At 43.0% G+C, this 25,111-nt stretch overlaps 2 protein-coding genes across 2 annotated transcripts; one reads left to right on the top strand and one right to left on the bottom strand.

The window, feature by feature from the left end:
- Positions 1-1,568: 1,568 nt before the first annotated feature.
- Positions 1,569-11,849, bottom strand: coq8b (coenzyme Q8B). The gene is made up of 16 exons (XM_047594926.1): positions 11,725-11,849; positions 11,029-11,210; positions 10,756-10,909; positions 10,252-10,457; positions 9,859-9,925; positions 9,169-9,243; positions 8,665-8,784; positions 8,486-8,571; positions 7,811-7,951; positions 7,628-7,709; positions 6,216-6,309; positions 5,519-5,660; positions 4,707-4,814; positions 4,552-4,617; positions 4,225-4,311; positions 1,569-3,303 (listed from the first exon to the last, which is right to left on the bottom strand). Coding segments are annotated over exons 1-16 (1,917 nt in total). The 5' UTR covers positions 11,726-11,849; the 3' UTR covers positions 1,569-2,997.
- Positions 11,850-14,094: 2,245 nt separating this feature from the next.
- Positions 14,095-24,815, top strand: fbxo46 (F-box protein 46). Its single transcript, XM_047593976.1, has 3 exons — positions 14,095-14,515; positions 20,416-21,034; positions 21,123-24,815. The coding sequence occupies exons 2-3, from the start codon at positions 20,555-20,557 to the stop codon at positions 22,944-22,946; spliced, it is 2,304 nt and encodes a 767-aa protein (XP_047449932.1). The 5' UTR covers positions 14,095-14,515; positions 20,416-20,554; the 3' UTR covers positions 22,947-24,815.
- The last annotated feature ends 296 nt before the right edge of the window (positions 24,816-25,111 follow it).

The raw sequence follows: 25,111 nt of genomic DNA, 5'->3' as shown, positions 1-25,111 counted from the left end.
ATGTGTGTCAGATAAACACAAACACCAACTCCTCCACAGGTCAGTCAGAGAGGGAAAGAGGATCTCGCAGGCCTCCCTGCCCTGGTGCGGTGCAGCTCTAACAAGCAGCCACCTGAAAGGAGGGAGGACGTGTACCGTGTACAGCCCACACAAAAGACAATACAAAGGAAGGCCAACCCAATGGTTGTCTCAATACTCTTGGTAAACCAGGGCAGGTCTAGAAAGTGTTTGATAAATGGGTCAGACTGGGGCACGTTCTCAGGAAGAACGGTGGTACAAATTTATCCGTGGCTCCTCCCCTGTGTAGAGCACATGTCGGTATATTAATAATTTATCATAATCTAAAATTAGTCATAATAATAATTATAATTTTACAGTAGAACGTGCATTTCTCCTTAAAATGAATATGAATGCCAAACAACCTCATGAGGGCCAATGTAATAAGGGTAATTATTGTCAGCTGAGAGTGAACAAAGTATTCAACATAATATAAAAAGTATTAACTAAATACTAAAAGTCGGTCATTGAAAATATACAAGTACTTAAATATTGTTAAAGCACATGTGTGGTGTTTCACTGTATATTATGTTCATAGATTATTATTGTTGCTTAAGTAGGTAATCGAGGAATAGCTCATTCTATTATATTACACCTGTAAAGAAGGGAGTAAAATAAATATAGGAGAGTTGGTCCAATTCCTTCTTTCCTTCTCTGTGGTGGATTCCAACTGCAACATCACATTACTGTATCATTTCACGCCACATCCTGAGATTATTCATTACAAACAAAATGTACACGCTCCCTTGCAATGTAAATGTGTTTCCTTTCAAGCAGCATGTTTTTAACCTCATAAATGAACTGGTTTTGGTTGAAATCACCCCACACAAATGACACAGGCCAAACAAAAAGAGCCAATTCAGACTCTAGTAAACCGAAGCCAGCTGCTTACACGCAGAGAAACGCTCCAACTTTCCGTTGCGTGAAAGTCCAAGAGAAGAATGTGCTTTTTCTTCTTTCAACATGTGCTGCAGTCATTAACTGTGGCCGATTCCCAAAACTCAGAAAAATAAACTGTGATTTGGATGTAGTGCATGAAAAGTCAACCTGAGCGGAGGAACAGCTCAGCAGCCGTACTGTAAAAGTACAGGACTCGGCCGTGTACTAATGGGCGCACGGCAAAACAATGCGCCTTTCTCCATCTGGGTTTTATGATGTCAGTGAAAGCCTCACACCTCACCTCCCTTCATTACGTGAGGAGCCTGCAGTCTTGTACCGTTCCTGAAACGAATTAAGATAGCAACTCCCTGAAACAAAAATAGCAGCTGAAAACGCAGACCCATCAATGCCACCATTAGCCATATTAGTTATATTAGAGCTCAACTTCTCTCGCTGTCAATTCAAGAACGTTGTTGTTGGAAAACAGTGAGGTCAAACATGGCCCCCGGTCAGCGACATTATTCCAGACGAGTCTAAAAGTGAAATGGAAAGATCAATACGGAGCGGAAGAAAGCCCTGGCTTGTTGCCTCTTGACACTTGCCAGTAAATCTAAATTTGTGACACACACATACACCTTTCTCACATTTTATTTATTTAAAAAAAAAAAAAAAAAAACATGCACAGCACACTGCTTCATATGGTATAGTTTACATCTAATAAGAAGTAATAAATAAGTACTGAAGCATTACAAAGAACTGATCCCGTTTCACATCATGGAGTTTTATATCAAGTACACTTTAGAATGCAAGGCCATTACTCAGTGGGGCTCCATTAGACTGTCTTCTCTAATTCATCTGGTAATCTCCTCCTTTAGTCTGGCAGCTATCAAATTTAGGTGAAACCTTTATTCACTAACTCATGAGGCAACTCACAAATGAAAGTGCTTGGCAGCATCTGCTAGTCAGTGCAGGGCTTACTGTCTGCCCTGAAGACAGAAGATCCTCATTCTCTCTCGCTGTTCCAGAGAGCTGGAGTTGGAATTCATCGACTTCAGAAACGGGAGCGCAAAGAAAATATACATCTTGTGTTTTGGGAGAATTTATCTTTGAATTTTGCCACGAAAAGAAAGTATCAAATACATATTTAATTCATTAACAGTTCAACCTTTGAGCTAAAATGTGTATTCGTGACAGAACTGTCCCAACCATTTTCACAATCATTCAGTTTAATATTAAAGTTTTCAAAGATTTTTTCATGTATGTACAAACATGGTGACGTCTCAGTGAGCAGCAGAGTAACATACTGGGGAAGGACACAACAAAATATACCTTCACACTGACGTTTTTAAAGTGTAGCACTAGCTATATTTCCACCTCAGAACCAAGAACCTTTAGACCCGGAAAGACTCTCTTTAAAAAAGAAAAAATAAGAGAGGTTCTTGTTCTCAATGGGATGTTCCTGGTTAAATAAAATCAATAAATTAGAGGTTTCTTCAGGCCATTTGTTGTCTGCGTTTACACCATTGCCTAAAGACCCAGGAAGATTTTTGCTATGTAACAAGTTTCTGCCATAATGCAGAAGACTATACAATAGTACTAACTCCTTATGTTGGTAGCATGGAGGAGGTTTAAGCCATGCTGCTGTTTGTTGTGACGGACAGCAAACGGGGGCATTAGTAGTAGTAGCAAAACAGACTGACACTGTCAAAAAAATAAATAAATCTAGTTTTACAAATGATTGTGATGATTTATGGTGATATATGATTTATGCTCAACCAATCACAAATGCTAAAATAATTTCTCTCTGGTCCAAGTGATGGAGTTGTACCGAGTGGCACCAAAGGTTCCTGGTATGGAAAAACAGCTACTGAAATGATTCAAGCAGAGAACATCAAGAACAGTCATGGTCCTCAACAGAGCTCATTGGCATCGTCAGTTACATATAGATCCAGTTTGTCCACCTTTGAATTCAAGACCTTATCTGTCAGAATCTTATCTGTCCTCACGAGCCAACTCAGCAAATGTTCTGACATGTCAAAGCGGTCGCCTGGTCCCGAGGCTCTAAGCGCTGGCCTTAGCTGCTTGCTCAGCCAGCCTCCTCTGGTTGTAGGAATTGTACACGCCCAGGAACATATCCTTGCAGGCAATGCTTGCCTTCAGTTTGGAGCAGATGAGGAAGGAGCCGGCCATCTTGCGGTGGAGGGAGTACGTCTCCTCGGGCGGAGGGGTGAGGCGGTGGCGCAGCATCACGGGGATGAGGCTCTGGATGCGCTGGGTGGTGCTCTGGGTGCCGAAGTCAAAGGGCTCGGCGGACGCAAAGGCTTCACCGAGGATCATCACCGCCTCGACGTGGGCGTCCTGGAAGGCCTGGGACAGAGTAGCAACAGGTGTTAAAGTGGATGCTCAACTAGGATTGGACTTTAAAAGCAAAAATGCCTACAAAACACAAACAGACTTCAAGCTGCATTTGTGAGTGTGTTCATTCTGAAGTAAGCAAGATATTGTAATATTATGTTTTTCCATTGGAATGGGATTTGCACATTTTAATTTCTGAAACTTATCTAACATAATTACAGTTTTTCCTATTTTTCTTGATTCATGTTCACATTTAAATTTTTAGAATGAAATAAGGACAGTTGCCACTTAGTGGTGACACTAGTGGTCCACTAACAATCAGAATCAAAGTCTGTTGAATTAGCTCAATGTGTGAGTTTTGCACACTACTACAAAAGATAGACAGTGTTCCAATCAGTGTGTTTGGAGCCTGTTCACATCTTATCGGATAATATTATTTAGAGGCCATGTAAACCGTTACGTTGGAATTTGCGATCCACTTTAAATGAGGAGGATTTCAGAAATTATTGTCCACGCAAACATAGTGAAGTATCCCATATAAGGAACCACAACAAATAAATAAATAAATACCAGACTGACCACACTAGTAAACAGTTGGAGAGTAGAGTGCATTGTTTGCTGAGTGCTGAATGACTCAGATCGTCTCTCGTTTCAAAGAAAGAATCCTGAATGTCGTCAATGTAAATGAAACTTTAATCAAATATTAGCTTTACGGTCACTCAACAGTTAATCAGTCACTTGTTCTCCTGAACCCTTCACCCGATTTCTTTGAAATCTATTTATGAATGCAAACAGGACCGAAAGCGTGATGTCTCTGGCAAACATACAAATAGATGTGGTAAGAGGAGAAGGATGGGATCAACCACTGCAGGGAAAAAGCATCAAGGATATGAAAAATAAATGAGCACAGCACCAGTGACTAAAATATCCTACCTTGGCCTCGAAGCCTGTCAGGAATTTCAAGTCCTTCGATTTGGAGAGAACAGTGGCTCGATCGCCCACGGAAGCTGCATGAACCACCTGAACACAAGGCAAACATGGTCTATTTAATGATGTTTATTCACAGAGCTCCACTTCAGGGTTGAATTATCTTTAATGCAAACACGCACGTCACTATTTCAGATAAGTCTTGATAAGTCAGCCTCCGCCGTTGCAAAATTTAGCAAAAGACTGATGTTTAATTATTGGCTTAAATCTTGCTGCATAAATGATGTTGCGAGGTTCACAGATGTCCGCTTTATAATTTAAGATTCATCATACCTGGATGTAGTCGTCTGTGAACGCTTCTGGGTAACTCCTGCACGCACCGAAATCCAACAGAACAATCTAAAAACACAATAAGAGTTAGAGTGTGATGATGCCTATACATTCATTTGGTCATTCCCTTTACGACTTAAAAAGCGGTTTCTCCTCACCTTGTCGGTGTCCGAGTTGTAAAAGAAGTTGGCCCAGTTTGGATCCGTCTGCATGAACCTGAACTCAAACAGCTCCCTGAGACACAGCTGGAGGATGTTGAAGCAGATCTGGAGTGGAGTGAAGAGGCTGCCGTTTACTGCCGTGCTGTTACTTATCAGTCTGACATTTCTCCGCTCACTCTACTCTCATGAATGTATTTTAAACATAGTTTGTTTCCCCCCCCAGGGGCTGTCTCATGGTTCTGTGATGCACCACGTTGCCATAGCTAAAAATGATACCACTGCACATCTTACTCTAAATGAGAACACACAACATATAAATTGTGTTGCTGATTATGAACAGGGGCGAACATCCCACAGAACCTCCATAAAGTAATATAAAGAAAATGGTGACGGGAGATTTTAAAAAGTTAAACGAACAATGGTCTTAAACAAAAGCCTATTAAGGCGTGTCAGGGATTCAGCTCTAATTGGTTCATACTATTAAGTCTCCCGACTGTCATGGACTCCAACTACACACCTTTAAGCCAGATATTTTCCTTTGTATTATTTGACAACCTTTACTTCACAAGGCACAAATGAATCAACTGAAGCACTTAAAACCTAGAAGTAGTTATTCCTCCATGGTTCCCTAATGAGACGTCACTTTGGTTGAGGTGATATCACCGTATCAAGAACATTTTGGATATGTTCATACATAACAGAATTGCCTAGAAAGTTCGCAAATACTCTTTAACTTCTACTCATTATTACTTGTCCACATTTCATTTTGTAATAGCCGGGATCCATGCGGCTGCCAAATCTTGCCGTACCTGGTTTCTGGTCTCCTGGTCCAGGTCTACGCAGCGGTCCAGTGGGACTCCCTGCACTAGTTCCATCGCCAGCACCCTGCGCCCTGACAGCTCATCAATCACCTCAGGGACCTGGAAAAACTCATCTCCTTCCAGCAGTGACCTGGAGGCCAGACACAAATGGTCCGAGGGAAAAGAAAAGCAGCCCTTCATGATTAATTATGTGTTCATTTGGAGTAAAGAAACTATGGAAAACTAATAGCAGCAGTTAGTGTGTATAGATGGTTACCAGTGACAAAACACTGTGACTCAACCTCACACTGTAGTATGTATGAGAGTAAACTAAACATAGTGCCTCAAAATGCCAAGTCAAAAACAGTGATATTCAATTCTGTCAGAGGTCATAATGTTATGCCTGATTCATGTATAGGAAAGAAGAAACCCGACAGAACACATCAAAGCAGCCGTTTGTAATGTGATCTGAAGAATACTAAATAAAACATAAAATGTTGAGGTACGAGGTCTCAGAAAATAGCCATATTACAGTACATGTGCACTATATGTAGCAACCATTCACTACGTAATTACAGAGCGACTACTGTAACTTAAAAGGTGACTTGGTGTAGTTTCTATTTTGTGCAGTTACATGGTATGTGGTGGCAAACCACTGGGCTTCAGCAGAGGAGTCTTTATGGTTCAACATGTCACACAAACGTACCTGAACTTCTTGGCGCACTCTGCTTCCCTCTTATAGTCGCACTCCCACGCCAGTTCCCTCTGAAGCACCTCGAGGCTGCTGTCCGCAAACAGACCTGTGGAAAGACAGACAGTGCATGGATAAGAAATGCTACCTTTAAACACAACAATATTGCGTCAAATTAGATCATGGCTAGTGCTTTAAAGGTTACCATGGTAACCTTGGGGCAAAGGGGCCGACAGTCACCTCAGCTTCCTGCACACCAATTTTCCCATCCCTCTCCTCTCATTTCCTGTCATCTCTCTACTGCCAGCTATCAAAATAAAGGCTTGAAATGCACCAACTCCAGCGTGGCCACACACACACACACACGTTGGCAACACATAGAACATAAAGTCTAAAGAAGGACATAGGACATTGCCACTGCTTTGAGAAATGAAACCAGTGCGAAACTACCTTTAAGTCCAATACCAACAGGCCCCAATTCACAAATCTTCAACATCTCATGAGGTCAGGTCAATAAATTGTTTCCACTACACAGTGCAGTACAGTTTAAACAGGTGCAACAATTACATAGATGTTAGGCCCATTAAGGAAAACTATATCTGGAGACATTCCTTTATTTATTGACACAGCTGTTCTTTAGTTTTCAACCAGCTCGACCTGATGTAACTTCCGACTCGAAAATAAAAACAAGATGTCAAGGGCAAAATGCCAAGTCTGTTGCGCCACTTTATGCTGTTTACTAGAAGATGTTGGGTTTTGCAACCAAGCGTTCTGTATATTTGAAAGACGAAGATCTTTTTATTTTTAAATGAGGATACTGTGAGGACGCTCTAGAAGAAGAATAACCACACACCATTGTTAATTACAACAGTTTGTTTTCTACTAAAATGTGTCATCTTGTAAGAATGAATGAAGAGACAATAAAGAGTCTTTAATGTCACTATGAGAACATAATGAAACTTTGCAGAGACCCCGGCTTAAAGGCAACAATATATACAAGAAAATGTAAACGTTGCATAAAGTGCAGCTTAGTCCAGGTTACAGTCTATGAAATGTTGAGTGTGTGTGATTGTCTTGAGATGCAGACATTTTTGCTACTCAACCATCAGTTCACTGAGCAGCTGGGTTTAACCTGCAGCTATAGCACCGCCCTGTGGTCTGAGCAGCAACGATAAAAATACTGAATACCATGTAAAAACCACTGTTTTAAAAATAGAAAAAATTACTACATCTGCACAATTACCATAGATGTTGCTACTAATGCTGATAAATATTTTAAACACCAACACTTTTCAAGCATTGAAATATGTATATTTGAATATTTTTTGAATGTCAAATGAAAGAATACCACAAACAGTAGTGACTATCAATTGTATGTCTACCTGAATGTTTAGTTATTCTGAATGGGATGTTCATGTAGTTGTTACCTTCTGGCAGGACCACGCTCATTTTCAGTACTGACATCAGGTTGTTTATGTCGCTGTGGATGCTCTCTGCCACTCCAGGGTACTGGGATGAATACAGGAATAACACACCATCAAATCATTGCACGAAGTGAAACAGAGCTTTGGAGGAAGCCAGAAACGCAGTGTGTGTGTCTACTCTCCTACCTGAATCTTCATGGCGATTTCTCTACCATCTTTCAAAACTCCATGGTGCACCTGGCCGATGGAAGCTGCAGCAAACGGTTTGTCCTCATAAGATGAGAGCTTCTCTCGCCATCCTGATCCCAGCTCCTCCTCCAAGACTTTCTACATGATCAGAAACACGCATTGCAGTACTTTGACTCCATTTACAACTGCTCCACGAGATGACTGAGAGTTTGATTTGATTTAAGCTCAGGTGTGATTCTTCTGTTAGCACAGTTCATTTGAAAAAGTCAAGCTTCACACACATCAAACGCAGCCACCTGTTCAGAACACCTCTGTCCATTTTTAAACAAATGACCAAAGGTGTACAGCACTTGGTTTTTGTTATAGGAACTATGTTGCTCATTATTGCTTTTGGAACATCTCTCTTTGAGTTTGCAATAAAGGAATTCTAGGTGCTTTTATTTTACATTTTATGAGCTCTTGATGAGCTGGTAATATGCCACCACAAATTCAAGAAGCACATTTAGCCAAGCACACAACATTGTTTTGAATGTTTTGGAAGCACTTCTGCAAAAACATCATAAAACTTGTATTATTTGGTTCGATTTTAAAAATGCAGGGACTTTTCTACTTTAAACTGGGCTGAAAGTGTCATACATCTATTTTGGTGAGAAACAACAGAACCAAACTTACATTCATCTGCCATATGGGCATGAAGTCTGCGCTCTGCCGGACCCTCTCAAAGATCTTCTGCAGCTGGGGGTTGATGAAGGTGTTGTCTGAAGAAAAAATAAGTTGTCATTAGAAAATATTGCACTGACCAAAGAGATCTGAACAACACTGTGCAGTGATGTCATTGCTTCAGTTCGTACCTTGTATGCTGAGCATCTGGCCTATCTTGAGGGCAGCTCCACGAACCTTACACAGTGTGTTGACTATTCTCTCGGCATTGGCCTCTGACAGCAGAGGAGAGTCTAGCAGGGCACTCATGTCTACAAAACACACCACACAGGAGCAGCTTTAGCAGTGACATCAGATGCACCAGATTAGGAGTACAACAGCATGACGGGAGCAATTTATCTTCGCAATTTCTTCAAATTGCTTCATGTAAATTGCCAGGCTCAACTCTAAATTGGACCAATTTTAAATAGCAGAGCGTAAGAACTGGGGCACTGGTACATCATTAAACACTGCTCGTTTAACACTCCAGTTAAAATCCTGTCAGCATGTTTGATTTAAAGCCTGTCCAGTGCCGAGCAGGTGCAGAGACATTAGAAATTACTCAACCAGCTGTCCATCTGCCACCTGGATCAGCCAAATGTGCTGGACCAAATGTTATTTTAGAAGGAGAGAACAAGAAGAGAATGTGTATTTACCTCCCTTCTGTTTGCCCCCCATTGACTGTTTTGCCACTTCTGCAATGGCACCGATGCCCAGTCCCACAGCCAGCCCTGAAGCAGAGACAGATTTTTTTTTTTCAATTAAGGGTCACTTAACAGATGCTAGAGGGAAGCAAAGACTTGGCACAGATGCTGTTGTCATTTAATTTCAAATCACATTTCAGTGTCTGGCAGCGCTCACTAAATGTTAAGTGTTTTAAAAATTGGGCACTTGAGAAGAATGTTAAAGAAGCTCCTCATCGTAAGACAAAACAACCTTCCCTGTTCACTGGAAACTGTTAAAGCTCTCAGTGAGAAAATACATGTACATTTTAAACACACTGCAAGATTATAGATAAATCTCGTAGGTTCCAGCAGAAATGTGTTTCACCAATTCTCTTAAGTTTATAGTGTATGTTTCTTATATGTAACAGCTTGAGAGAAAGGTTGTCGTATATGCAACCTCACATAATCTAACCATGTGCTAGCAGTGAATATCTGAAGAAGTCCTGGAATTATTTCTGTGTAATGTATTTACAGGTACTGTTCCTTATGCTCTATACTTTCAGGAAAACGTATTTTAATGAGGTAAACTAGAGAGGAATGAAGGCTTTCATCTTCAACAACTGTAAATGAGCAATGTGTTTTGCCAAGCAATTAAAATAATATAAAACACATTATTCTTACCCCCAAAGTTAACCAGCCTGCTGATTCTTGTGGCAGGCACCTTCCTCTCTCTGGCACGGTCACTCAGCTGAATGGAGTCACACAAGTGGATAAAAAACAATTATCACATGGAATTAACATTACCTGTCATTTGTTTTTCTTATTCATTGGTGATGAACTCTCTCGTAGCTGTTTCAGTCACATGTTTTTGTTACCCTGTGTGACTGGATGCATTTGGTATGACAACAGGAACTACTGCAGCCATTAGGAATGTTGCTTCGAGCTCTACTCGTATGTACCAAAATCTCTTTAGTTACCATCCCCCTAATTAAAAGAAGGATTTTACAGAAAACTGAATCATTCACTGCGGTGTATTCCCACAGATCTTTACTATAATTAGTCTGTTAAACAAACCTTCTGTCTGACAGGTTTGACCAGGGCCTGCTTTGCCTCCCTGGCTTTCTTGATGTCCTCTGGAGTGAGTCTGCCCACCACAGTGTTGTGGACAGACCTGGTCTGAAAGTAGTACCGGTGGATCCTGGGGGTGGTGTGGAGGAGGCGAGAGCTCTGACCAGGCCAGCCTGCGCCTCCGGTCGCTGTCTCTGGATTGGGATGTACTCCTGTGTAAAGATAAGAAAGTTTTTTTTTTATTGGGTTCCAAGCAAAAAAAAAAAAAAAGTTTCCATTAAAGTATAGTATAGTATCTAATAAAATGCAATTACCTTAACTATCCTTATTTATGACACAACGCTACAAGCCCTTGAATACTCAAAGGCCAAATACTGACAAAAGCAATTCTTGATGTACGCGAAATATAGAAAACTTCACAGAAGCTGGCTGTATTCTTGTAAAGATCTCTCGGACCAGTCAAATCATTTGGGCAGGATTTATGTGATGGAAAACCTGACTGGCCAGTACCTGTGTGCGTCTCTGCTGTCCGACCAGCGTCTGTCTGGCTGTGCTCCACAGCAGAGGGGAACTCAGACCCCACAGCCCATTTGGCTGCTTCATCTGGGTCCATATTCTCCCAGCCCTCTGCATCCGGAAACACGTCCTCCTTTATTGACTGTTGCTACACACATACATAAAGCAAAACTGGATGAGTCACTGAACCAAATAATTACACTTTGTATGTACAGTATGACTCAGTATAGATTGGTTTTAATTAGCTTATTTATTGGTTAAACCCACCTGGTTGCTGCCTCCCATGAAAGTTCCCACCAGTCCTTCTACCACATCCTGAGCAACTTTGACTCCTGCTCCCAGGGTGGAGTTGCAGGCCATTAACCTGAGCTGTTCTCCCTGAGTGGTGACCAGGGCAGATCCCACCTTACCAGCCCCACGCAGCACCTGCAGGACTTCTGACAGCATCACTGCACAAAGCACCAAAGAAGAGAGTTTAAGTACAAGACGGAGTAAGACAATAAAGGAAAATGTCAGTCCACACAGGACCAAATGCACCCGTCACACCCTTAAAGCAATGATAAAAATAAATAATCATCCATGATACATATTTTCATTCTTCAGATAAATGGTGCTCTTCGCCTTTCTATAGGGTTTAACCTTGAGGCACATAGCTGCCCACGTTACAAGACGTGCTAACGTACCAATAACACGTGCAGCCTGTACGGCGAGCGACGGCGCCTACAAATACAAATGTACCAGAAAAATACATGCGTATAGATAACAACAAGGATATTCCCTGTGCAATGAGTTGCCCATCAGTTAGCTTCTGAATCAATGCTAGTGTTAACCATGTTGTGTAACTAGCTTCATTAGCTACAGAATGGCGCTTTGAATCACATGCAACTTCAAACTTGCACATTAAAATAAAAAAACACTTTTCTGCAGAAGACACTCTGCTGACCAAACAAAAAATGTACTTACTTTTCGTAAAGCGGTGTTTTCCAGGTTGTTCTCTCTGACTGTCATGCCAACCGCTATCCACCTGTGTAGTCCTCTCTGTTTTGCAACGATTCAGCACCCGGAAGTTGAAATTTGAGTGACTCGCCCATTACCCAATCACAGTGAGACGTGGGCGGGGCCTCTTCAGGAATAAAGGAGGGGTTATTTCTTAACCAATAGAAATTCAGAGAACTACGTGACGGACTTCTCCATCGCGACAGGTCATAGTCCAATGAGAATTAAGAGGTGTCATCGTATTGCTGGATGCGTGCTTGCACGTGCAACAAGGCACAGTTACAAAACTAGTGATGAGGTGTGTGGATCCAGTGGTTTCATAGTGTCAGTTACACAACTGAGCTATAGCATATATCTGTCAGCTACCAGCAGCCTTTGTATATATATGAAGAAGGAAAAATATGAAATATGAAAATACATATTTTAACTGTACAAACAGAAACAATAGGTCAATTATTGAGCGAGTGGAGCTGCCTTGATAACGGACAGATAAAACTGTTCATTAATTAAGTGTGAGGACATGTTTACTCTCTAGGTTGTTATAGAGAGGACATAGCTTTCTAATTATCCAGACTGTTGCAATGTCAAATTGTAGAGAGGGGTGAATTATGACCTGTGAGATTTAGTCACCAGAACACAGTTAAATAAGGGGTAAAATTACACAGCATGTACTTAAGTGCATTCAAATGAAAGAAACGAAACTCCACCTAATCACTGTTTAGTTTTGTGTGGACAGTGTATAACCACCAATTATTTATAATTCCGTGCCTACATTGTCTAGTATCTCTCTCATGCTAGATGAATAGTTTCTTATTTGATACTAGACATCACCTTGTGTATAATATAATCATATAGTATATAAATTAAACATTTATAAAAACTGAATAATTTCCTAGCCCACAATGGTAGGGATGTTAGTTTTCCCTTCTAAAAATTTGCCAGATCTTTGTCAGGTAACATATGCACACTGTAGCAGACACAATGCAGTGGTGTCTGGCCCTCTGCTGGATTAACAGGGAGCTGCGTGACGCTTTCCCCCCAGCCTGTCCAATGCAGTCTAATATATGTACTATACCTCTCCTCAACTTCCCATCTGTAGACCACATTTAATGTGCACTATACAGTAGGCACATGTAGTGTAAACATAGTTGTCAACAAGAGATAATGCTACAAGATTTATATGTGTTTAATTTACTAAAAAGCAGCTACAGTTTATGTAATGACATGATGAATGTTTAATTACACTCATTAACAAAATGTTTATTTAGGCAACATATCAGAATAAGAAATGTGAAGATGTGTTGGATAACAATAGGGTAACTTGCATGATGAGAGAAAAAATAAAGAAGATGATTAAAATGTGACAAAAGGGTAACATTATCTGGTAATGTTTCCATTAAATATGAAAAATACTGAAAACAAAATATTAAGATAAATATACAGAAATAGTTAAAATGCATAAATACATAAACATAAATGAAGAATGGTCCTTCACAATGAGCAAGTTACAAGTTAATAATAATAATAAATTTTATTTATAAAGAAGTTTTCATTAAAAATTTCAAAGTGCTACAGGGTGCAGTAATAACCCAGAATACGCAATAAAAACACTACGAACACTAGCCTCTGAAAAAAAAAATGTAGGAGTCCAGTGACTGTGGAGATAAAGAACAGATTAGAAAGGCCTGAAAGGTCTGGACAGGAAAGTCCTTTTTAGGGATTTCTTTTTTAAATAATTGACAAATATTAAATGAAAACACAAAACCAGGAAACAAGAAGTTTTAGAAATAAATAATAATAATAATCATATTAAAAAGTGTAAACCATTACACAAGGGGGGAATTCAAGTATTGATTTCTATGGGAAATTTGTTCAACATTTCGTATAACTTTGTGGTTTAGGGGTCTTTAGTTGATTTCAAAGACTTTAAGTATAGATTGAACTCGTTCAGAAACACAATAAAATTTATAATTCCGTTTTCGTGAATAACAAATTTGGCAAGACACAAAATAAAATTGCGGCAGAATTTGGAAATGCTGGGGTCTGTTGATTTATCCAAATGTGAATGTCATCCAAGGATCGTGGAGGTTATGGGGAGAAGAATGGGTGACTGCGCTGTTTTTGACGAACTGAAGGTTTATCATGATAATATGTGCATTACGTGGATTCCCCCACCTGTCTTTGACACAGTGACCTTCTGATGTTGCAGATTTCACAGTGTGGTCCCGTATAGTCAGTGTGGGAGGGCAGGGGGCAGCAGAGGGAGGGAGCTGGGCAGACGCCATATATGGGCACACCACCGACTCTGCCTCGCTATTGGCTGCGGGCCTTATGCAGCTGCTTGTCAACAAGATGGCCTTCCTCCTCCTGCCGTTTTGACACTGATTATTTTGGTATCCCCGAGAACATACCGTAAAAGCCCGTGCCACTTCTAAACAGATAGCGAGAGAGCGACTGCTGAGAGTCCTGACAAGGCGCACAGTGAGACAGACTGTGTCCAGGGAACTGACAGGCACATAAAGCCTTGGCAGCAGCAGCCACAACCAGACCAGGTTGAGGATAGAAAGTAGCTGCTGGCTAATGTCGACGCTAGCCAGCGACTGAGCTAGCTGAGCTACGTGGACACGGATAGTTAACTCGTGTCACCTGCATTTAACCCGACAGACTGGTTTGATTAGGGCGAAATACAAGGCGAAAACACTCGTTATCGACAGTCAGCTGGTCCCGAGGGCCGTATCTGGAAATTAACTCCGCTGAGGTGAGTCGGCCACTAAAACACAGCGTTGAGGGGTTTTATGTTAGCCTGCTAGCATGCTCTGTCCTGTTATTATGCAGGTAAGTTGTGCTACACAGTTAGCAAGCTCCTCGCTAAAGACGAGGCTGTTTACTCTGCATTTCTAAGTTACTCCTTAATCGACCACATTTAGGATACAGGTTTATAGAAATTTAGTTGGTTTCGACTTTACGTCACTTGTTGTTAAATGTTATCGACTTGAACACGAGTCCTTCTTGTCAAATAAAGTGTTGGACGTTTCGCATTACCGCGACGCTATGTAAGCTAACAGCCTGCTTTTAGGAAAAAAAAAACAACAACAACATTGGTTGGTCAAAGACGTCCCAGTGTGATTGCTACAATTTTCTGAGTTTATATTATGGTCTTTTTAGACACACACCACTTGTTGGATCCCGCTGGAGAAGTTGGCATTATTTCAGCTTGTTTTACTGGGGTTATAAACTTATGTAAAACACAACCAGGAAAGGTGTCGTTTAGTGGCCGTCGGCCTCCGTTTTCGGTTAAGCACTTGTAATCCAAGGGAAGACCACACGATGAATGTTGTTTATTTTAACAGAGGGTGGTTTTTATTGAATGCGAGTGTAAACAAACGTGTTTGACCCTTGCATGGCACAACTCTGTTGGTGTAGGAGACACCAGTAGATAAATCTATATGGATAAGAAAGGAGTAAATCTGTGACAGTAACACAGTAAAGTCTCCCGTTGCCATTGCTTTAACATTCGGTTGGTGGGATTTGATTTAGTTCATATACACGATGTGTAGTTGGATGTGATATGGTTAGACAATGAATTGTTCTCCTCCTTTCATCGGATAATGGCCTTCGATGACACAGTGGTCTTTGTGATTGTGGAATCAAAACTTGCATCAGAGTTGCTTGTGATAAAGTAGCAGTGGCTCTGACACAAACACAGACACGGTCCTGCAGGCCAATCAGTGACTCTTCCTAGGTGTCCTGACAGACGAACTGCTCTCGTGTAGTGTTCCTGGGTAGACTACTGGAGTAACGCACTGGCCTCTATTGTTCTGTTGACAGTTCGCAGCAAAGCTGGCCTGCTGGCCGCACGTCTGTTGCATTGTCTTCACAGGCACGCATGCAGAGAGGGAGACTGAGCTGAGACATTTTGGCTCTTGGTTCTGTACTCCAGCTTTTGGCCGTGCGGCTGAAATGCCGAGAAATAGTGTGCGGGAGAGCTCTGAACGACAGTAAGAATTAGAGTTGCAGTGTTTGCTGTTTATCATCCAACTTGTTAAGCCTTAAATGAGCATTTAGTGGCAATAAAGCGCAATATGATCTGCAATACGCATACCTAGCATAGTAGAACCTTAACCCTGGTGAAAGTGCATAACAAACTGCTCTTGATTTGTTTATGGAAATGACACCCTCTGACAAGAAATTCTATTTTGATGTAATGGGACAAACCTGTCAATCTCTAACTATGCAAACAGCAGAGTAGTAATTTGTGAACACACCATTACCATGTTAAAGGACATACTGTACACTTTACTATTTTATTTATCAAAACAATGTGAAGGAATAATGTTTTTGACACCCCTTTCACATCACTTCTCATAATACCGCTTTGTACATGTTTTATGTGTAAGTGTGCCCAACCTGCCCAAAGTCCATCAACTTCTTGTTAAACATGTTGAAGTTGGTACCTGGGCTATTCCCTAAATGGAACAGTAACTGCAACTGAACGGCTGAAACGTTTGGCAAATGACCATTATCACCACCAATAAACCTGTTTGATAAAAGGCATAAAAATAGAAGCACAACTAGTGTTAACGTAGTTGGTGTGGTCCACAACTGAAGACAGCCCCAGGTGAGAAAGGGAATTAATTTGGATACAGAACTTGACTGGCTCTGAGAGATTTATCAGTTTGGTCGAACGTTGCGTATTGTTGCAGTTCAGTTAGTTAAAAACTATTCTCTTTTCAGAGTTAGGTTGTGTGCATACAGCCGTGGATCAGGATGGTATTTCTATCCCTTAGCGCTATTACTACTTCCCCTCGCGTTGGACTGTAGGCAGTTACACGGTAGCTGAAGTAACGAACATGTAACTTTTTTAATGTTTCTGTGTATTTGTGACGTGCATCTGTGCAGTATTATCACAATGTCACTGCAGCAGTAATCCACGGGCATTTGACTGACAGAAGAGTGAGTAAGCCATTAGCCTATCTAGAATTCGCAGTGTTAGATAAATGTAATCAGAAACTTCCAGACAGAGGAGCAATGATGTACTCTGTATTATTGACATATTATACAAAATATTTAACTGTGTAGTAAATGTACACTAGTATTGATATATACTGGATAACTAGAAGTAAATATTTTTACTATGTATTGAGTAGCAGTAGTAGCAGTATAATGTCTATATATTGGTGAAATAGAGGAACCCTTTTTTCCTGTTCTGGTCCATCTGTCACTTCTTGTCTGTAGTGTGAACTGACCTCTGACTCTGTCTGCTGTTAAAAGAGCTTCACCATCACTACATAACATGGTTCAGTAGCTAGTGTCAGTCTCATTTACCTCAATTTAGAGCAGGATAGTTATGTGCATGTGTGGAAAAAGCAAATGAATACCTAAATAGCAAAACGTAATTTTCTTGTGACGGCTGAATTATCAGACAGCCTGGGTACCTAAAGATGCTGAACCGCGCTCTTTACTACTGCTCTGGTGGGACTGGCTGCCTTTGTGCTTGGACAGGATTTGAAGGATTAGGTTGTTGCCGAAAGCTTAAAACCAAACCCAAGCCTTTATTTGCAGGAACGGTTTCAAGTGAAGAGGGGACAAACGTAAAGGACTGCTGCATTAATAGTATTGAAAACTGAATGAAAGATGACCATCCAGATGTGAGAGGGAGCTAGATAGTATGTCATTCTCACAGAAAGACACTTCACAGGCATCTGAAAAGCTCATCTATTCAGTGTTTTTATCCTTCAGTTCAGAATTCCTCTTGTCATACATGTAGATCAACTGTCAGCTGATGTAGTAACTTGTTTTATGTCTAGAAGATTTATTGACAAATATCCCAGAACATTAATTTTTACACCTAAAACCTGAGCGTTTGGAGGAGATATTCACTCTTAGCCCTCCACAGATGCACTAAACATTCTGTTGCCACCATATATTTCTGACCGCTCATTTATTTTTTAATGCCAGTTAAGCCAATATAAATGTTGTCACTGATTTGTGTGTGTGTGCATGTTGTCAGGTGACATGCCAAGTTTAAAACTGTCAGTTGATTGACAACCTCATTGAAGCTCCCCAGAATTTGCTTTGGCTGAATTATGACAATCGTCAAAGGAAAAAAGCTGTGCAAAAACAGTGGAATTTCCTGTTAAGCTTTATTTAAACACAAAATACAAGTAAATCTAGTAGATTTACTTGTAGATCGGGAAGTGACAGAATGAAGTCTGTAACCTGCTAAAACCAACAGGAGCAGCCTGGCTGTTCGTCTCCTACTGCCTGCCAGATTTCAGCTGCACTGCACAGTTTTGTTGTTTGCTGCTGCCAAAAGACAAATGATGAGGAGGAGGAGGAGGAAGAGTTTTTATTTTTTTATGTATATATATATGTGTGTGTGTGTGTGTGTGTGTGTGTGTGTGTGTGTGTGTATATATATATATTATATAAAGATTAATACGATCCAGTGTGGAAATGGCATCTCTTTCTAATAATTCTGTCTGGGTTTTATGGTATATGAGACTTTATACTAGAACACTGCCGTGGGCGGACGGTCTCTTATCAGGCCTCTTTTATAATGCCATCCATCTGATCTGAGATGCATGGCATGATCCAGCGATAAGAATGGGGAAAGAGGAGTGGATGAAAGGGGGGAGGTAGAGAATCAAAATGTTTAAAGCGTGTTAGAGGAAGGGAAGTAAAAGGTTTCACTGCCTCGTTTTTTTTTTTCTCTCACAACAGTATAATCTGCCTGCATTTAGCCGAGTTGTTGCTTCGTGATTATAGAGGAAGCATTTGAATTGGTTCACCACTCTGTGTGGGCGGTGTTTGCTTTTTGCACCTCTCTCAGCCATTCCATTAGTCCAAATGTACAAAACACCACCCATCCACTGCGTCAGACCGAGAAGTACAACAAATGACAATAAGGCGTGTGGAGTGAAGGAGTCCAGTGGGTCATATTGAAAGTAGGCTGCCATGAAAGCTCAGAACTCTTAAATATAACAGGCATTTACTAAATAAGGTCTTTGATCAACTGTGTTATACAACAAGGTCGTTTGAACCATGTGAAGCACTGGGATTGTCATGTGCTGCAATAAAAGCTTGTATTGTCTATTGACATTGGCATTATTCCATATCAGGCTGAATATCGCTGTGTATGGTTACCAATTTTCTTTTGGCACGGTGATAGCTTGTTATGACAAGTAAGGGTAGCAGTGCTAATCAGCGCATGTTTGTATTGTTTAAGTCATAATTTAATTTACACTGGGCTGGTAAATTGACACAAGTATAAACTGCGTAGAAGAGTCATGAAATCTACAGAAGTTAAAATACTGAACTCAGTTGCAGCACCTGTACACCAGCGGCTAAAGAACTAGACCTGTCAAACGACACACGGCTGCACGTCACAAGTTACAGATACATAAAGCTACTTTTTGTAAAATTCTTAGTGGAGCTAACTGTATTTAGACCTAGAGATGTAAAGTAATATACTGCAAGACAGGGACAGGTTTTATGTTGTATGTGGAGTTTTCCCTGTGCCCAGTATATATGGAGCTACTTAAGGTCAAATAATTTAGAATACAGTTACATTATCTGCTTCGTTACGCTTGTCACCAGAATCTACCAAATTGTATCGTGCTTACAGAAGAGTTTATATTAAACTATTCAAAGGCTGAAGTGATCTCATAGTGTGTCCGCCTGCTCTGTGCGGTTGTGCTTGATGTAATGAGCACTGGTGGGTGGTAATATTTTTGTGCAATGCTCTCACTGATGCACCTTATCTCAAGGTCTCAGCTGCATGTTTGAGAGTATGAAATTAATATGAATCAGTCCTGTCCTGTTGAATCCTATTGTGCAAGTATATTTAAAGACTGGTTGTAACTCTGGGTTCAAACTGTTCTTGTATTCAGAGGCGACTTTCAAGTCAGTAGAGCCAAACGTGTTGCTCCATTGCCGCTTGTTTCTCTCCTTGTGCGTGCCGGCACGTTCCTGGCAGTCCCTACAGCTGGCAGAACTGCTGAAGCAAAGCATGCTGGGTAGACTAGAGGCTTTCCCTCCTAGCCTGTAGCACTGGTTCTTTTGGCTGGGAAAAGGGGGTGAGGACGACTACGGCAGTTTCACTACTACCCCACCCCCTCCTGCTGTTTTCTAAAAATAGGTCCAGCATATGCCTGCTTGCTCCTCCCTGTGTTGCCTCCTATTAAGCAAGTCCTCTTTGAAGCACCGGGATGCAGACGGAGAGAGAGAGAGAGAGAGGAGAGTCCATTTAGTGCTTTTGTGTTCCATCTTTCATCCCTTTCATTTGCAGGCCGCATATCCCAAACCTGAAATTGAATCCCTTTAATTTGATTTCCAGACTCTGAAGCAGGGGGGATGATCTTGGTACAAAGTAGCAAATGTAACTGCTAATTGAGTTTAGTCAAAGTAGGAGGCAGCCCAGTTGTGATTAATTGTGATAGTAGTACCATGATAGTTCTCTTCTCTTCAGTCTATTGGCTGGACTGATAATACTCTGAACACCATGAGGCAACTATTCAGTACGGTCTCAGCTGGCCATTGATTATCTGAATTAATCCAAGCACTGATGAGCATTGTTGCTGTAGAGATATGAACATTGATTGATTGATTTAACACTGTTCCTCACCCTTTCCTCTTGTCTCTTTCCAACCGATGCAGGTTTATGCCCAATTTTGCTGGTGAGCTTGGTCATAGTGCCCACCAGGTTGGCACCAGGATAGAGGTCTAACAATGAGGAGAGCTCTTGGTGTCTGCTGGCCAGTATAGATGCCGATATGCCACGGTGGTCCGCATCCTGATGGACCGAGATACCTTCTCCCACATCCGGCTGTGGTGCCCACGCCCTTTTGGCACCTACTCCCAGAACAAAGCTAGGAGCCCAGGCTCAGGGGGCAGCGGTGGAGGCGGCGGCGGGGCAGGGTCCCCCTCCCTCTGCAAGGCCGAGCCCACTCCAAATGCCAGAAGGACGGCAGATGGAAGTGAAGATGTAGGGATGATCGTGGGGGTGCAGGAAGAGAACGGAGAAGAGGAGGATGTGGGCTCGGAGAACACTCCACCCGAACCTGAGCTCGAGTCCAGCTCCCAAACACAGAGCCAGACCCCTCAGCCCCCCACGGTCCCTCCTTCACCACCGTCTTCTGGGTCCCAGATGGAAGATGGCCGCGTGCTGTTAGACACCTGGTATGTTATTAAGCCAGGCAACACCAAGGAGAAGATAGCCTTCTTTGTCGCACACCAGTTCAGCGGAGCGGGCCAGCCCAGACCTAGCGCCATGAAGGTAAGGAACAAACAAAAAAAAAAAAAAACAGGGCTTTTCTTTCTTGAATTTAGTTTCCAATTAAACATGGATTATCTCCTCTCCACAGGTTAAAGGTAACTGGGCTACTGACTGCAGTAAAGCCAAAAGACGAAGACGATGCTCATCCTATGAACCTCCAACACGCTCCCAAACCTCAGAATCACAACACAGCCATGACCCCTCCCTCGCACCTCCGAGCCCCAACGAGTCGCATCACGGGGTTAATGAAACCGACCTGCTCTCTGTGGCAGAGATGGTTGCGTTGGTTGAGCAGAGGACGGCCATGGCCCTTCAGGGGATTGTGACTGTTCATGGCAACCAAAACCAACCTCCCAATACCACTCACAGTCAGGGCCTGAGCCCCCACCAGCACACTCTACTCCGGGGCACAGTGTCAGACCCCTCCTCTATGGTGTTCGTGTCGGACAGTTCGGATGGCCAGCCCTCTAAAGAGGCCAGGGAGTCCACATCATCTCTCATCCAAACAGACCAGGAGCTCGAGGAGCAGCAGGAGTCGCTGAGGGTAGCCCAAGCCATCGCACACTTTGAGTCTCAGAACCTGGAGAACCGGCTCCATCTGGGCCCCGGGTCCGGACTAGACTCTTCTAGTCGAGACAGAGAAAGGGAGCGCAGGAGAGGGGGCGAGTCCGGCACTGTAACACCACCTCCACCCCCCAGCCACAGTCACGGTGAGGTCAGGATAGCTTTCAGAGTGTCAAATCTTGACCCGCGCTCTCAGTTGGAGCCAGCTGGTCGGTCCCGTTGTATGTTTATGAGCTGTGGTGGTGGGAGCAATCAGGCAGCAGCCAGGGCCAAAGAGAAAATCACATGTGACCTCTACCAGCTAGTCAGTCCCTCATCAAGAGATCCCAGTAGTCTGCTGCTCGCTGCCACAACTGCTGCTCCCAAAACAGATGGAGACCCTCATCACCCGGACAGGTCGACCTGCGGCAGCCCGGACACAACCCAGGAGCTCTCCTCTGGGGAGAAGAAAGCTGTGGGTGTGGGAAGGGAGCGAGTGACGGGGTTCCACGTGGAGGTGGTGGTGACAGGTGCCGTAGACCAATGTGTGTTTTATGGCAAGGACAGTACGGAGAATGTGCAAGAGGAGACGGTGTGTTTTGCCATGCCTAGCGGGGGAGGGGGCGGCGGGGGCGTAGGAAGCTCCGCCGACACGTCATCGGATGACCCTCCACCTGGACAACTCTTTTTCCTCCAGCCGCCTCGGGGCCCGGAGGAGGATGTAAAAGGAACCGGCGCTGGCAGCGGGTCAGGAATTTGCTCTTTGGACTGTGCCAACAACAACAGTCCTGGGACGGGAGTGGCAGTGGGCTCAGGGGAGCGGGCAACTCGACCAGACTCTCCCAGCGTCGCGGACGACTGTTCGGACCCCTCACTGTGCCGCCTCTACCGCCACGTGTCCCACGACTTCCTGGAGATCCGCTTTCAGATCCAGCGGCTCCTCGAACCGCGACAGTACATGCTACTGCTCCCCGACCACATAATGGTCAACATTTTCAGCTATCTGCCAACGCGCTCCTTGGCAGCCCTCAAGTGCACCTGCCACTACTTTAAGGTGTTGATCGAGACATACGGGGTGCGGGCGGTGGATTCGCGCTGGAACCAAGACCCTCTGTACAGGGACGACCCCTGCAAGCAGTGTAAGCGACAGTACGAGCGCGGGGACGTTTCTTTGTGCCGTTGGCACCCCAAACCTTACCACCACGACCTGCCTTACGGACGTTCCTACTGGATGTGCTGCCGGCGTACAGATAAGGACACGCCGGGCTGCCGCGTCGGGCTCCACGACAACAACTGGGTCCAGCAGCCAGCCGACGGCTCTACGCCCATTCGCACCAAGAGGGAGGACAGGAGGGAGGAGGCCAGGTAGAGAGGAAAAGGGTACACCTCAAACACACCAACTCTCATCTCATTCTGTGTACCTCCTCCTTCCTCACACCTCTGGTCAGATGAACACGTGAACAGAGAGGGAGTACGAGGAGGAAGGAGCACTCCAGTACTATTTTGTTTTTCTTCGCTCCAGCTCTCCTCTCTCACGCTTCCTCTCAGCAAAGGGAGATTGAGAGGTTAAGTAGGAAGAGGGGTGCGTCACTCTCCTTGCCTTTTTTTTTTTTTTTTTTTTCAAGCGCTCCAGAGTCTCCCCCCCCCCCACTGTGCTCCAGAGTGGCTACTTTTTAAAAGTTTGCATACCAGGGTTGGGGTCCCCTCCTGCTGCTGTCGTTCAGCCCGTTTTCTGTCTCGTAATCATTCGAGTCCCCGTCTAACTCTGCACACGGTCGTTAGGTAATTCATGTGAAAACTTTGCAGTGTATTTGATTGAGATTAGCATTCATAAAGTGACGCATAGAAATGTAATGCCCTAGAGCCTGCTTACTATTCCCAGTATTTGTTCTATGTTCTGTGTCGTATCACAAACTTCCACGTTCGCTGTACAATGGTGCTTCAAGGAATGAGCTGTGCTGAGTCCGACACATGTAAAACTTTTCAGTGGGGGAATGTCCAGCGTTACTATAGAAATGTGATTGTAAAAAGCAAACTTGACTTTCCGTTGTACAAGATTGCCATTTGTACCTGTCCCACACCATGCTTTTTCCTTTCTGAATGTGCTGTAATGTTGTACTACGTTGACCAGTCCCCTGATGATGCTGCTGAAATCATTGCCTGTGTCACTGATGTTAATTCTGAAATAGCCATACCATTGGTTAAACGACAGGCACGATCTCTACATACTAGCCAGTCTCACTGAGGCCTGTTGAGATCCAACACCCCTGTCATTGTTTCAGAGTGGACCCTAACCTTGCTGACCAGCCATAAAGAGGAGCCACTGACTACTTTCTGGTTTACAGATTATTATGGGAGATGGACTTGTTGAAGACCAGGGGGATAGAGTGGGATTTAAAAGAGAAACTTGATGTCACTTTGGAAAGGCCTGATGTCACTTTGTATGGTTTGATTGACTTGCTTGTTTGCCATTTTGTTTTGTTTTTTTGTTTTTTTGTTTTTGTTTGGCTGTTTTATTGGGGTGTGTGTCTGAGAATGTTTGCTGTTGTATTTGCTTTTATTCTTGAGGACCGTGTTCTCCCTGTATCAGTCTGTCGCCCTACTCATCTTGCAAAGATGCATTTTTTTTTTTTTAAAAGCTCCATCTTTGTTTTAAGCCCCGGCTCTCTTCCTTTTTCCTCCACCCCTCCGTCCTCCGATTCGGCAGAGGGCAGCGTTCGCCAAAGCCGTCATTCATGCTTCGAAGCGGGTGAAACCAACTACCACAGAGACTCTCTACACCAGCTTCCAGCCTTAAAAGCCCCTACCTCTTTCCCACCCTGCAGGAGACTGAGGCGTCAGATACCTCACAGATGATCAAGAGTATTGGGAGTTGCACAGGACCCTGTAAGTGGCTAGATTTCAGATGCTTGACAGACTCCATCCAGCTCTTCTGGATCCACCCAAAACTCTTAGCGTGAGAGTGTAAGATGAACAGTGCCTGGTGGTGGCTCTGACTCTTCATTCATGGAAAAAAAAAAAAAAAAACTCCCCCCCACCGTTCCCTTCTTGCTTTTACCCTCCAAGAACCTTGCGAGCTGACAGACTGGACAGATGTGATGAATGATGCTGAAACTCTGCATGGAGATGGGAAGATGGTTGGGTAGTCATGGGACTCCAGACATGTACAATGCTAATGGGAAATATCTGCTTAAATAAAAACAGAAGTGATGATTAAAACTGGAAATCTGAATCACTACCTGGTTGGTGTGGTGTCTGATAAGTGAACTAACGATGACTTTAAACCTATATGTAAACGGTTGATTAAATTATTTGTTCTGTACCATGGCAGCGCTAATCTTATCGGAGTGTGATTAACGGTCAAATCAACAGTGTTTATATTACATGTGACAGCTTCATACCTGATTAAGTAACCAAACACAAGTAAATGCAAACCATTAAATGCATATGAGCACACAGGATGGCCACCCCAGTGCTATCGGCGTCCGACACACACTTCACTGCTTTGTAGTTGTCTTCTAGTGATTGTTCTCA

Source organism: Mugil cephalus, chromosome 9, assembly GCF_022458985.1.
Source record: "Mugil cephalus isolate CIBA_MC_2020 chromosome 9, CIBA_Mcephalus_1.1, whole genome shotgun sequence".
Taxonomy (NCBI): domain Eukaryota; kingdom Metazoa; phylum Chordata; class Actinopteri; order Mugiliformes; family Mugilidae; genus Mugil; species Mugil cephalus.
The sequence above is the reverse complement of the archived record's forward strand: the minus strand, read 5'-3'. Positions and strand labels throughout refer to the sequence as shown.